Genomic DNA, 14363 nt, shown 5'->3' with positions numbered 1-14363 from the left:
TGAATCAGGCTTTGAGAAGGAATCTTTAAATGTGTTTGGTACCACACCCCTGAACTAAATAATTTCTTAGGCTACACCGCCTTTCCATTTGCGAAACTATAGGGGAGAGGTGGGTACAGTGGCGCACTTTCAGGTCAAAGCATCGTAACTTTGGCAAATATTAACATTTTTGGACGATTTTTAAACTGTTGTGCAGGCAGTTTATTATTCTACACTGGTGATTTATTTCACACTTCTTCTTTGAACCAGTTTTTGATGGAGTCATGTTTTCTGACAGCCACTTTTTGCGCCATTGTTGCCGACTAGGCGGGAACTATGGCGCACCCCATCTGGAACAGTGGCGCAATCAAACTGCTAAGATGAATACTTCGTTTAATGAGTAAGGAAGTACAAAATAATGAACTGAAAATACCTAAAAGATGAATACTTCGTATAATGAGTTAGGAAATAAAAAATAATGAACTGAAAATAAAAGAAGAAGGCACACTAGTTAATATTGTAAGCAGTCAGGTCAATGGGGAAGACCAGTTGCTCCGCCTGTCTTTCTGTGCCACCAGAAATATTCGGAGCAGGTAGCTTCATTTCGACACTTGACTTGCTGAAAGTGTAATTTTCACTGGTCCTGATGAACTTGTAGAAAGGAACCATTCTCTTAATATACATGAGCTCAATGTCAAAGCTGGACTCAGAGAGGACTTCGCCCACGGAGTAAATTTTGTTCTTTTTGATCTCCCCCTCGCAAACAAGAACATAATCTCCAACACGGACTTCATCGTCACACAAAAAATCGTTTTGGTCTTCAAGGCCACAGTGGAGGCTTTCATCACTATCACAGCTACTATTGCCTTTTGTAGCAGAGTCACCAAAGTCATCATCAGACGAAAAATCAGAAAACAGGGTCTTTACATGACTGTTTCTCTTGAAATTGCGGTCAAATTTAGCAAAGTATCCAACAGCACTGCCCTTTTTCTTAGGTTAGACATCCTGTTTTTTTGGCACTGGCTTTTGGACAACGGCTTTCTTTGTCTTGGGGTTAATCTTAGAAGTCTTCGCCTTTTTCTTTGCCTCCCTTTCCATGAATTCTTTCTCTAAAGCATCTTTCACTGGGATATCCGTGGCAATGATGGTTTTCTTCCTCTTCCGAGCTCCTTCTGGCAGCTTCCTGGGGGGCGCTCTTGGGTAGGGCCTTACAGCTTCGGGTGTAACGGTGGTAGGGGAGGCAGCGCTTGGGGAGGCAGAGCTTGGACCTGCTTCGTTATGACTATTCAATTCTTGCTCGACTTCTTCGGCCTCTGGAGCTGCGCTGGGATTAGGGTCTGGTCTGTCGGTCACAGTTGATGCGAGAAAATCGTCGTCTGTGAAAAGTAGGTGGTTGAAGGGGAAAATCCCAGTAGCAGCAAAGCCACTGACTATGTTTTTCTGTGTGAAGGAGAGTTGGAAGGCCTTTCCAACAAGTTGAGCGATGATAGAGATGCCAATCGTCTGTCCGGGGTTGCTGACCATCCAGTCATTGCAGGCGATGTTGTAGTAGTTTTTGAATGATTTGTAGACTGTTCTGTCCAGTGGCTCTAGCTTTCCGCTGGTGTGGGGTGGCAAAGTCAGAACCACTATCCCGTTATCTTTGCAGTACTGAATGGCCTGGATCGACACATGAGAAGAGTGGTTGTCTTCTATCAGCAATATGGGTCTCTCTTTTGTGCAGCGGGCATGTTTCACAACGTGTTCGAGGACAAGCAGGAAGATGTCAGATGTCATCCATCCTTTGGCAGAAACGCTACCGCCACTGCCTGGTGGTGCACCATTCATCAACTGGGAGCCAAATCTTTTCCTTGGGAAGACGAAGTAAGGTGGCAAGAAATTACCTTGAGCATTGATGGTGCAGCAGACTGTGGTCAGTTCGCCTCGCTCAGAAGAAGTCACTTGGCCCACCTGTTTGTGCCCCCTGGGTGATATCACATTTGGTGGTCTCTGCACTGTTGTTGCCCCCGTCTCATCTAAGTTATAAATATCACTAGGCTGAAACTTAAACTTATTCATAACAGTCTCCAAGTTGTCATAGAACTCGTTTACAGTTGTTCTGTTGAATACCGTGGCTCTGGCCAAGCTTGTTCCCTCCGCTTTGCGGATAGACAGGTCTGGGAAGCGTTTCATGTAACTGTAATACCAGTCTTTCCCCGTCATCTTTTTCTCATGCCATGTTGATGGCACCTTCAATTGGTTCATCTTTGAAATTTCGAAAGCGAATTGGTGGACGTTGAGCCGTGTCAAACCATGGTGCATTTTGCATGCCTTTATCAAATAATCGTGAAGATACTGTTCGAGTTCATCAGTTAACACTTGACGGACTTGGTAATTCGGCTCAAATTTTAAAGTCAGCTTTTTATCGTCCGACGCGTTGCGAGCCTTATTTACATATCGACGGAGTGTTGTCTCTGGGATCTCGTATTTTTTGGCAGCAGCCCGTTGTGAAAGCTTCAATTCCAGTACCGCGTGCACGGCAAGCTTCATACGCTCTGCTTCATTAGGCATTCTGCAAAAGACCAATATTTAATGTTTGGGGGATGTAGCCTTTGTTACTGAACTTCTAGAACTTGTAGCCTAACCTGAACCGAGCTTAACCTAGAACCCCAGCCTAACCTGGGCGATCGAACTCCTAGATTAGTTCTACTTAGTGGTCTGAAGGGGGGGACAGGATGTCTCACGTTAGACTGGGACGAGATCATAAGAAATTACCCAAAATCTTTGGGGGTGGGAGCCTTAAACAGGGTGGTATGGAGGAGAAGTGTTCGCCAGTGTGTCGGTCTCAGGCGGCTTAAGGCTGGGACGAGTTTGTAGTAGTAGTAGTAGAAGTCAAAACTATCATATAGGCTATCTACCGCGTGAAGTTTATGAATTTAAAAAATTTCGGGGTGCGCCACTATACCCTCCACCAAAATGCGCCACTGTAGCCGAAATGCCCTCTTTTATCCATTTTGTGAACCAAAATTTGAAATAATGACCGAGAGATATATAAACAGATGGCTGCACTATGTTTAGAAATGTTGGAGCTTCCAGATGAACTAATATTCGCCAGAATTCGACACTATTTGTAGAATACAAACCTTAACAAAGTCAAAAAATATTTTCCATTTGTCCAAGATTTTATTTTTCAAAGCACTTAATCACATACCTCAAAAACTGCAATCGCCCCAAAAAATTGAAAATGGCTGACGATCATAGACCATGTGACTGCCCTCCTAGTGCGCATTTTTTTAGAATTTAATGTAATTACAGGTGGCAGTGGGATCAAGTGCGCCACTTGTAGCAGACTGCGCCACTGTACCCACCTCTCCCCTACAAATGAAAATATAGAAAAACGGGCCTAATATATTAAAACAAGACACTGGACAAAAAACAAAAAAGCAAACTATATATAATAAGAAATTTCGAATATTTCGGCTTCATGTCCGGAAGCCCTCATCGATAGAGAAAAAATTAAAGTGAATCTAAATTAAATATATAACGAAAAAGAAAAAACGGTGAGCAAATTCACAGCTCAAGAACGTCCAACATGGTAATATTCGCCATGCAATAGCAACGAAATAAACAAAAATATGTTAAATTAGGTTATCTCTCTGGTATATCACAATGCAATAAAACAACAGTAATGATACAGTTGGTGTTTGATTTAATGATGAAATCTAGCCGAATTTTTTAAAATAAATTTACCATTTCATTTTCAGGAGCCTTTAGATGTTTTTGATACAACACCCTTAATCTCAGTAGAAGGCTCAAGCTGTTTGGGTGAAGTTGTAAATAAAAGCAATTCCAAGTACCGTGGATATCATAGGGTATATAGGATATCATAGGTAGCCTGTCCCTTATGTCGATACAAGATACCCAGAAGTTGCTAGAATACCCCAAAGTTTCGAAATAATAGACGGTTTGCTATAAAAAAAAAATAAAATCTTGAGTATCTTCAACCTTGCTTTCTCCACGGCTTATGCAACGCAAAAACGGATGTTTTTTAGGAGCAGAAAGGTCCTTAAGAAGCCTGCAGAAAACAAAAGACTTATTTAAAAAAAATTCAGTAGTATTTCGTTGGTAATGATATTGATACCTATCAGCAAGGCCTTATCCAGGGGGCTAGAGGGTTTTACCCCCCGCCCCGAAATGTTTTTCCGACTCACAAAACGTTACAAAAATGAATATAAACGAATTTTTGTGTGTTTTTCTTAACCCCCCTCCCCCAAAAAAATTCTTTTGTAAATTCCCCCTGAAAAAAAATAAAATCGTGGATTCGACCCTGCCTATCAGTATACAAAATTAGAAAAACTGAATATTTTTTATAAATGAAAATACTTCAAAATACCCTTGGTATATTAAGGGATAGACTGTCCCTTGTGTCGGTAACATACCCAGGGGATGCCAGAGTACCCCAAACTTTTAAAATATTAAGCGGACTGTTATAAAAAAAAAAGAATAAAAAAAAATACAACTTGAGTATCTAGAGACTTACTCGAAATTAATTTGAGAAAAGAATAAGTTTTTCAACAATTAAAAACTCTAAATTCTCTTGAAACACTCAAACAAAAATATTACACGAAAAATATTTCGTAAATGAAAGGCCATTAAGCAGCTTACAAAAATGACGGACTGACTTATTTTGTTGCTTCGGATTCAATATAACCTACCAATGACCTAGTGGAAAAAACATCAGAAGTTTTGGGATTCGCCCTATGGGTTTTGTAGGTAGGCACCGTGCCTAGGAATTTATTTTGCAAAGAGTGAGTTAAATATATTTTCTTGTCCCCCTCTTCCCAGGACAAGGGGGTGGGGTAAACTCTTAGAGAGGCAAATCATATGGGAACTAAGAAATTTATATAACCAAAATAAGCAGACCATCACATTCTGGGGACCAGGGCAAAGAGCCTGCGTCTCCCTCCACACGTGTCTAGTTTGAGGAGACAAAGCCCGTGTCTCCCTCCATACTTGTCTGGTTTGAGGAGACAGACCTCATGTCTCCCTCCATACGTGTCTGATTTAAGGAGACAGAACCCGTGTTTCCCTCCATACGTGACCGGTTTGAGGAGACATCACTGACATTCTAATTGGCTCCTAAATCCTATAGAAATGATGACAATATTTGATTGCCAATTTTTTTTATCAATTTTCATTTTTACCCTTAATTTTGATGGATATCCCAAAGAACATACTAAGGTCAGAGTCAATCTTATGCTGGGCTCCAAACTCCATTATAAATTTAAAATTGGGTTTAACTTGGCATCTGAACAACTCATTTTTAAAATATCTTATATGTATTAATTCTTTTTTTTTTCAGGGTTTTGGTTGATCAGTGTACGAATATTGAGATGACGACGTATGAAGGAAAAAACAAAAAACAGAGAACTAGGAAGGATCATAAAAAGACAGCGCTGAGACCGAGCGTTGATATATTAGATAATTTCGTAGAAAAGCTCTCTAAACAATGGAAAACAAGACTGATAGAACAGAGTGGTAAGACATAAATTTTGTGATAACAAGGGCTACCACTGGGCATTTAACAATACCCCAAAATATACTCGCGATGCCTACCGAAGTCTGAGGAAAAATTCCAAAATTTCTAATTTAATTTTCGAAGATAACGTTTTTTATATCATTTTTCCAAGAATCTAAGCTCAGGTCTGAAACATGAAGATCTTGTTAAAAACTCAAGGAGTGGCAGATCTATTGGTAATGGCACATAGGACTAAAAATAACAGTAATTAATGTTTAAGCGGTTAATATACTGTAAAACGCGCTTTTATTATAATTTGGATTGTTAATTGATAACGGGTTTCTTACCTATATTGAAATTTCTATTCTTGATTCGTATCCCAATCAATTTTTCAACCACTCGATCTCCAATTATTAAATTTTTGTTCCACCTAACAAGCATATGAAAAAAATTGATGTATACGACCATTACGACAGATAACGCTGAGCAGCATTGCTTGCACTTCGAGCTGAATTGTACCGGTTTTACCACCGACATTGAACTACGAGAGCCTTTTTGGTACGAGTATAGTATTCTGCTATAGTTTCTATTTCTAAAATGAAATAATAAAACAAGCCAAATACCATTCTATCGCTCTTTTTTCTTTTTTTTTCTACCCCAAACCTCTTTTTCTCGGACTTACAAGAAACTTACTAAGTTACTTACTAAGAAGCAACTAAAGAGTTTCGAAAATATGGAAAAACAAAGGTTGACCAAGTAAATGCTGCTAAACGCACTAGACATTTTAGTCCACTAAATGTCTAAACGCACCACATTTTATAAGGACTCCCAAATTGCACAATAAAGGGTGCAGTTGTACCGCGTTGGCAACGCTGCGCCTGAGACTAACACAGCGCAAAGATATTTCACTTTTATGACTATATTTACCTAACGGGCTGTCACGCCTCTAATAGAAGGCTTTACAACTGGCAGGATTGAAGTCCAGTCTCCACGGTTTCCAAGCATGATATTGTATTGTAATTTCTTTTCTTCGTTCGGTTCTCGTAACAATGTCTCAACCACTTTATTTCCTAGTTAGAAATTTTACTGGCTAGTAAACAACGAAGATGTAAAGCAATTTAGGCTCAAATAGATAAAGCTAAAATAAAAAGTTCAGTAAGACAAAAAAAACATAAAAATTCATTAAAAATGAAAAAAAGAATTGGGCAAGAATACCGATTGTGTAAAAACCTAAAATTAAGAAAGTGGCGTATAAGTTTTCGACAAGTCTTTCTCTTTTCTGTTTTTATGGTACTTGGTATTTACCAAGTGGCATATAGTGGTCGTAATTTATGCTGGTCTGTCTGTCTTTCGGTCCTGCTTTTGCTAGTTTGGGCACTTCCAGATAAGCTAGGACGATGAAAGTTGACAGGCGTATAAGGGACCAGACGAGATTAAACTAGAAATAGTCTCTTCCCCGATTCGACCATCTGGGGGGGGGGGGGTGGAGCGAACAAGATAGTTGAGGAGAATTTTATTTGCCGATAAAACAAATGATTGTTCTTCTTAAGTATGGCTTGCGGTCTAGGGGTATAATACTCGCTTAGGGTACGAAAGGTCTCAGGTTCGAATCTTGGACTACCCCAATCTTTACATGAACTAGATACGTGATCAATATAGCGATTGCTGAAAGCTGGCAGGTGTATCAGGGACCCAATTAGATTAAATTAGAAGTAGTCGCTTTCCCGATTCGACCATCTGGGGGTAAGTGGAAGGACGGTTAATTCGGAGAAATTACAAAAAATGAGATATTTTTAACTTACAAACGGGTTATAGGATCTTAATAAAATTTGATATATAGAAGGATCTCGTGTCTCAGAGCTCTTATTTTAAATCCCGTTCAAATCTGGTGACATTTGGGGGAGTTGGAGGGGAAACCGGGAATCTTGGGTAACGCTTAGAGTGGAGAACCGTAATGAAACTTGGTGGGGAGAAGATATTGGCTCTTGGCTCTTCCAGCCTCGTCACAAGTGCCATATGAGCTCTTGGCTCTTGTTTCTTTTGTTCTTCGAGAGTCTTCGAGAAAATTTGGCTGTTTTAAAAGGCTTTACCTTTGAAACAACATGAAATGGAAATGAAACGAGATGGAAATTGAGATGAAATTAAATCGAAAATGAATACAAAATGAAACAACAAAGGAATATTATTTATCGTAGCATCTCGAAAATGTAATATTTTTTCTAGAACCCATTGTTTTTTATATGTTTCTGAAGCTTTTTTGGGTGGGGGAGTGAGAGACAAATATAAGAATTATCACGGTACAATATTGTTGCTAGAAGAGAACCTGAAAATATTAAATTTACGATAAAAAGCTGTTCGCTAAAAACATTACTAAACTTAAAATTTCAATGTTCTTCTATCAAAAATCTTTTATTTTACCTTTTACAAACAAACAAAAAATTAGAAAATTATCTAGCAGTTACTGTGGATGATAGCAAAATTATGACTTAACTGTCACTTGTAATTAGGACACAAGATATTTATTGAGTTCAATATGCATAAGTAGTACAGCCACTATTTTTGAAATTGTCGATCCAGTATTCGTTTTTCTTTACAATATAGTTTGTCAGTTGTGACTTTCTAAAATCAGTCGATTCGTTCAGTCAGTGAACCACCTTTCGTAAATCAAACCAGAGAATGAGTAAATTTTAAGAACAAAACTTTATTACAACCGATCCGATATCACTATAAGTGTCATTGTTGATTTTATTGATTCGTATTAGTAGGCGAGTAGCCTTCATTTTACAATGACCAAACTGCTTGGCATCTCATGTCATCTTTGGGTAGCAAACACTTTATATCTGCACTCGCTCTGAACGTTTATTACCTCACATTTCTATGAACAACTCGTCTGGGCACCAAGCCACTTAAGAACAACTTAGCTACACCACTACTCCTCCCCTTACTCTATTCAGTGCTCTGTTCCTTGCTATCTCCTATCAAGCTCCATAATCTGCCCCCTTATATCGAAGTCACACTTACTATATATATCCAAACCTGTTCGAAAATTACTCTGTAATAAGTATTTTGGTTCAAAAATTGCCGTAATGGGCATCACGTACCCGAAAATTTATAGTACCACATGTAGGAACAACTCGTCTGGGCATACCCTTGCTACATTCAGAGCATTACTCTTTGATCCCTCGTAACGAGTTTGTTTAAACAAAACTATGATAGCTAACAAGTTTCTGTCCAAATTTTTTATTTTTGCGTACTTTATATATTACATAAATGAAGCCAAATTTTCAGATACAGGCTTCAATCCTTGTATATTTTCTTTTTAAATACTTCTTATCTTCATCTTCTTTTAAATTCTTAATTTCTTGTCTTCTTTTAAATACTTCTTATTCTTCTTTTTAAATACTTGAATGTACTGCCACAAGAAAAGTACTTTGTTTTGTTTAATGACAACTTTCAAAAAAAAAATTTTTTTTTGTAAAATAATGAAAATCTCAGATTTACACTTTTTTGGACACGAAAATATAATGAAATTAGATAGCTCTCCTTTCAGGGGTATTTTGAATCCCTATGTTTAACTAAACTTCATTATTTGAAGTCAAATTCCAGATTTTTGAGTGAAGGTAAATATTTTGGCCTCGTTTATATTGTTTTTAAACACTTGCCTTTATGGTATTTACGATAAGATTATATGTTTTTGTTTTATTTAACTGCTTTATTGTTTTTCGTTTCTTTTTTGTTAGGGACAAAAAAATATGATGGCCGTAGATTGTTAAAAAAAAAAGACAATTTACATAAACTCACAAAATTTTGGAGGGAGGCAGAATTTTTTTTTTGGGGGGGGGGGTGGTATGGACCTGAAGGTAACCTCTCTTATACCTTGGGTAATTTCCGTTCGTTTCAGGTTTGTAAATACAAGTAAAAAGGTGGCGCTTTATATATTCGCATGCATCAAATAGATGGCAATATGCAACACACAAATCTAAGTCTCTTTTCTGCCATTCTATTGTTAGCTAGCAGTTTTAGTTGGGACGGCGGACACAGAATTGTTAGCTGGCAAAAACTGTTTGCCAACAGTTCCCAGAAACGTAATAATTGGGCAGGAAATTCATGAAAACGCAAGCTTAGAAACAAAGAAAATTTGTTGTTGTTTTTTTTTGTAGGGCGAAAAGGACTTAAAGAAAGCAAAAAATAATTGGCAATAAATTGATCTCAAGTCCGAATAGCCGAAAAAGTTTTGTATCCTTTAACTGAAAAAAGTTTTTGTCTTCAATTAGTTTAAAACTTTTGTCAAGAAGTCTTGAATCCTCAATCAATGTCATAAACATAAAAACTAGACATTTTCCACTGTATTGTATCGGAATAACGACACTTCTTGACTACTAAGGTGCCTCTGTGGTCTTTTAGTGTATTCCTACAGCTCGATCTCTTGGCCCCGTATTACCAAGCTGAGGTCACACCAACTGGGCCACCACAAGAAAACTAGTCATTCTGCTTTGCTGCGTTATCTGGTTTTTGTATATTCTGCTTCAAATTTCCCAACATTTGATTTGTTAAAGAAATTCTCCATCATTCCTAGTTAACAGTTTTTGTTTTGACGGCAGACACGTAATTGATTGGAAAATTATTAGCTAACAGTTTTGTTTGGACATTGAAAAAGTTTTTCTATTCATTCATTTATTATTATCAACTTGTTAGATTCATCATGTGGAATAGGCAGATGGTGATGCTTTCTTGAAATAAAAATTTGCAATAGTGCTGCTTTGATATAATATTGCTCTTTTGATATCAGCTACGTTCAAGTATATTAGGCAAAGCTTGTTAAAAACAAACAGTAACATAAAGCAAGACCAGGGCAAAGACTATGGGTAACTGATTAGAGAAGAAAGTTAAGCACTTTAACCTGGGTTTCTTAGGAATTCGAAAACTGCTCTCACCCCTCAAAGTGCAGTGTTATACAGCAAAAATAAACTCAAAATAAAACAAATCACAATGTCAAATGTATTAATCAATTATATACATATAATAATATTATTTTGATAATAATTGATAATATATTAATTAAATAATTAGATGATTAATAATGATATTATACTAATTTAATAATAATAATATTATTATAATAATTACTGATATTAATTTTATCATTATTAGTAATGATATTAATTAGGAATTCAAAAACTACTCTCGCCCCTCAGAGTACGGTGTTAAACAGCAAAACTAAGCACAAAATATAACCAATCTCAATGTCAATATATTAATCAATTATTTTACTGTTATTTTAGTATATTATTGTTATTATAAATATTGTTATTACTATTATTATTAATTATATATTAATATTAATAATAATTTTATAATAATATAGTCATGATAATAATAATTGATAATATATTATTTGTATATTAATAATAATATTATTATATTATTATTATTTTACTACTATTATACAGAACACTATTTTAGAATCACTATTTATGGTTTTGTTCTACCCAAGAAGCTTGCTTGTTGGGGGCCTAACAATAGAGTGATAATACATTGAACAATGCTCTGAATTACCCAATAACAAAAAAAGCGTATTTCAATGCTCTGAATTACCCAATAACAAAAAAAGTGTATTTCCATTATAAAGTTTTAAGTTACTTTTAATTTTGCTGAAAATAAGTAGAATATTTCCTTTTTAAACTGATTTTGGATTGGAAAAAGGTTAGTACTTGGTAAGTATGCAAAACATAGGCTAGTTTAACTAAAACGTGCACATTATTGTAGAACCTGTGTCATTCTTTTGGTAAAAGTTGCTCTTTTATCTTCACCCTAAAGCAAAATTAATAAAAGGAATACATGCAACTAATGCCTTTATTTAGGTTTTTGTAAATAACCTCGTAAGTTTTTTGGATTAAGTTAGATTAAGGTTTTCATTTTTTCATTGAAACAAACTTAAATTTTGACAGTTTTCATACTCTTTGGGCCAAGAGGGGGCTAACTTAGACTCAACCACTCAAGTAGTCTAGTTGACTAAACTACATTCCAAGATAATAATGTTCATTTGCTGAGCTACGGTTATTTCTAGATGCGAAAATGGACTTCTGAAGAGAATGGACCAATTATAATAGGCAGTCGGACGTTCTACATCCATATTTTTGAATATATGCTTTTTCATTAACAATATTATAGTTTTGTATGATTTCAAGATATTTCTATGTCTCATAGTTTTTTTTTGTTTTGTTTTTACGCCATCTAGGTTGTTTTATCGTGTTGATAGATTCTGTCTCGAAAAGGGTATGTAATATTTGTTTGTTTTGTCAATAGGGCTGTACTTAAGACTCTTGTTGGGGGAAAGGTTATCGGCCATGCCAAGGTTCATTTAGCTTTTTTTAGCATTGACCTGTCAAAAAAAATGTTTTTTTTTTCTTAACTTTTCATACTTGAGGGAGGGGGGGGGGCCTGGAACACTGCCATGCTGTTACGTTTCTGTCTCATCATTAGCTATGGCATTATCCCTGCGTAAATTCATAAAGAAACATAAAAAAATAAATCTGGAATTTGTTTTTCTTTAAGTGATTATTATAAAGTTTAAGTGATTATTATTATACTAAGTGATTAGTATATTACAATCAAGCCCAGTAACGTATCTGATGTTAAACTAATTGACTTTGGAACAGTTCAAATAAAAGTTGTAAATTTTAGACGTTTAAGCGATTTCGTGTAAAACAGATTGCATTGAATGAATAAACTAATTCATTTCAGTATGAAATAGTTAAACATAGGACAGTAAGAGTTGCCAATATAATAATAATAATAATATTTTATCTACAATCCACTTTTATACAAAACAAGCGGAGTAAATTACTCTAAAAAGGAAGAAAAATCGAATGCACATAAACATAGATAACTTAAACCTTAATCACAGACAAAAACACACGGATAATATTATGGTTTGGGCCTATGGACACATAGGTATGTCTTGTTAAATTAGTACTAAGCATTCAAACTTTTGGATAATGTCGGTAGCACCATAGGATAAAGGATAAAGATCCTCCTGAACCATTGCCGACACATAGAGCGTCGAATCAGTTGCTGGGATTTTTTTACAGTGACAAATAGCAAGTTTGTCGCCCAACCTTGCTGCTCAGGGGATCGAACCCTGATCCTCCGTATATCCCGGTAGCAGCATACTTATCAATAATACGTGTATTACGATATGAAGTGGGAAGGTCCAGTAAAAAGTTGCAATATCTAAAATAAGCAATACGAATCTGGCATAAATCATTCTTATTCGGTAAAGAATACATTCTGCTTAAAAAGGAGACAGAATGATCACAATATGTGGAATATATTTTAGCTAAAGCCCGGCGTAAATATTTTCCACGGTTAGATACAATTTTTGCACATCCAATCTTCAACTTTTCTTTGACATCTCACAGAGCCTGAAGTCGCAAAAAAGGGAGTGTAGAAAAAATACTAATCCCTAAACACTGTAAACTCGCAGCATTACGAATAGCTGAGGATCCACAGGACAAATTATGTTGATTTGGGATTAAAAACTAAATATTCGCACTTATCTACAATCAAAAACAGACCAACATCCCGAGACATCATAAAAATATGTTGCACAGATACTACCAAAATAGACTTGGTTCCGCTTAAAACTAGCAGGTCTCACGCTCGCAATATAAGACACATCAGATAAATTATAAAAATACGAAGGCTTGATTCCTGATAACACATTTTGAATGCAAGCATTAAATTGATAAGTTGATAGCACTCCACCTTGTCGTAATCCAGATTGAACTGGTATATTACCGTTGTACCTTGTACCAGATTTTAAACGGGGAAACGAATTACAATACCAAAATTTAAGTACACGTATGACTGAAGGGTTCACTCCGAACACTGACAAAGAGTATCACATTTATGCATGGCAAATACTATCGAAAGCCTTAGACAAATCCAAAGTGCAAATATGTAATTCATAACCTTTAGCCGAGACATCATAAAGAATTGAAGCTAAAACCTTATGCACATGTTGGCACCCAATACGAGGTTGAAACCCAAATTAGTTTGAGTCTCATGCATTTCGTTCAATAATATGTGGGAGCAGAACATATCCAAAAATCTTAATAATATTGCAAGCAACAGTGATGCCAGTGATGGGCCTATGTGAACTGCAATCAAAAGGTCTCTTCCGCGTTTAATGATTGGAGTTACGGTTCCCCAAATGAAGGAACCAGGCACCATTGACAAACATAAACAGAACTGAAAAAGTAACTGGAGTTGAGTGACTAGTGCCGAATAATCACAAAGTAAATGATGAGCGCTAATTTCATCAAGATCGCTGGATTTAGACATAAGTTTAAGCATACAATTAACACTACTTATAGTTGACACAGGAATAACATGACGTTGCAAAACTTTAGGTGGCAAAAATTTAGAAGCTATGCACTGAAAATGATAATGAACACCATACTCAATCTTACAAAAATATTTCTATAATGCCTAAGCCATGACGAATCTGGGATAACATCACTGGTCCCTACGGATTAGGTTAGTACGAGTAGAGGAGCTATGAACATCACAAAAAAAGTCACTTATCACTATCCTCCGATGCCCATACTTTTCAATATTGCATAACAGAGTTTTAAGGGATGAGCAGGCATTCGAAAGCAATCGAAAGTGCAGCTAGACGTTACTGATCGCAAGGAATATTTACATTTATAAATACAAGGTGAATAAGTCGTATTGCCTTAATATTATCAGAAGAATGAAATAACACAGGTGACAAAGGAGTAATTAATCGTTTGATAACACATGTAAGGCTCCCGGAGTGTCGGCCTTTTGTTTTGCAGGTATTGGTGATAAACACAATATGGTGGCTGCTTCTTTGTAGAGA

At 36.2% G+C, this 14363-nt stretch overlaps 1 protein-coding gene across 1 annotated transcript in view; it reads left to right on the top strand.

The window, feature by feature from the left end:
* Window positions 1–11682, top strand: part of LOC136033902 (DNA primase small subunit-like) — a 34796-nt gene extending 23114 nt beyond the window's left edge. The window contains exons 7-8 of the mRNA XM_065714906.1: window positions 5321–5496; window positions 11544–11682. Coding sequence (XP_065570978.1) covers window positions 5321–5496; window positions 11544–11563 — 196 coding nt within the window. The 3' untranslated portion in view covers window positions 11564–11682. The remainder of the gene's footprint in view (window positions 1–5320; window positions 5497–11543) is intronic.
* The last annotated feature ends 2681 nt before the right edge of the window (window positions 11683–14363 follow it).

This window comes from Artemia franciscana, chromosome 12 (genome assembly GCF_032884065.1).
Source record: "Artemia franciscana chromosome 12, ASM3288406v1, whole genome shotgun sequence".
NCBI classification, from domain to species: Eukaryota; Metazoa; Arthropoda; class Branchiopoda; order Anostraca; family Artemiidae; genus Artemia; species Artemia franciscana.
This window is presented reverse-complemented; position numbering and strand designations above follow the sequence as displayed.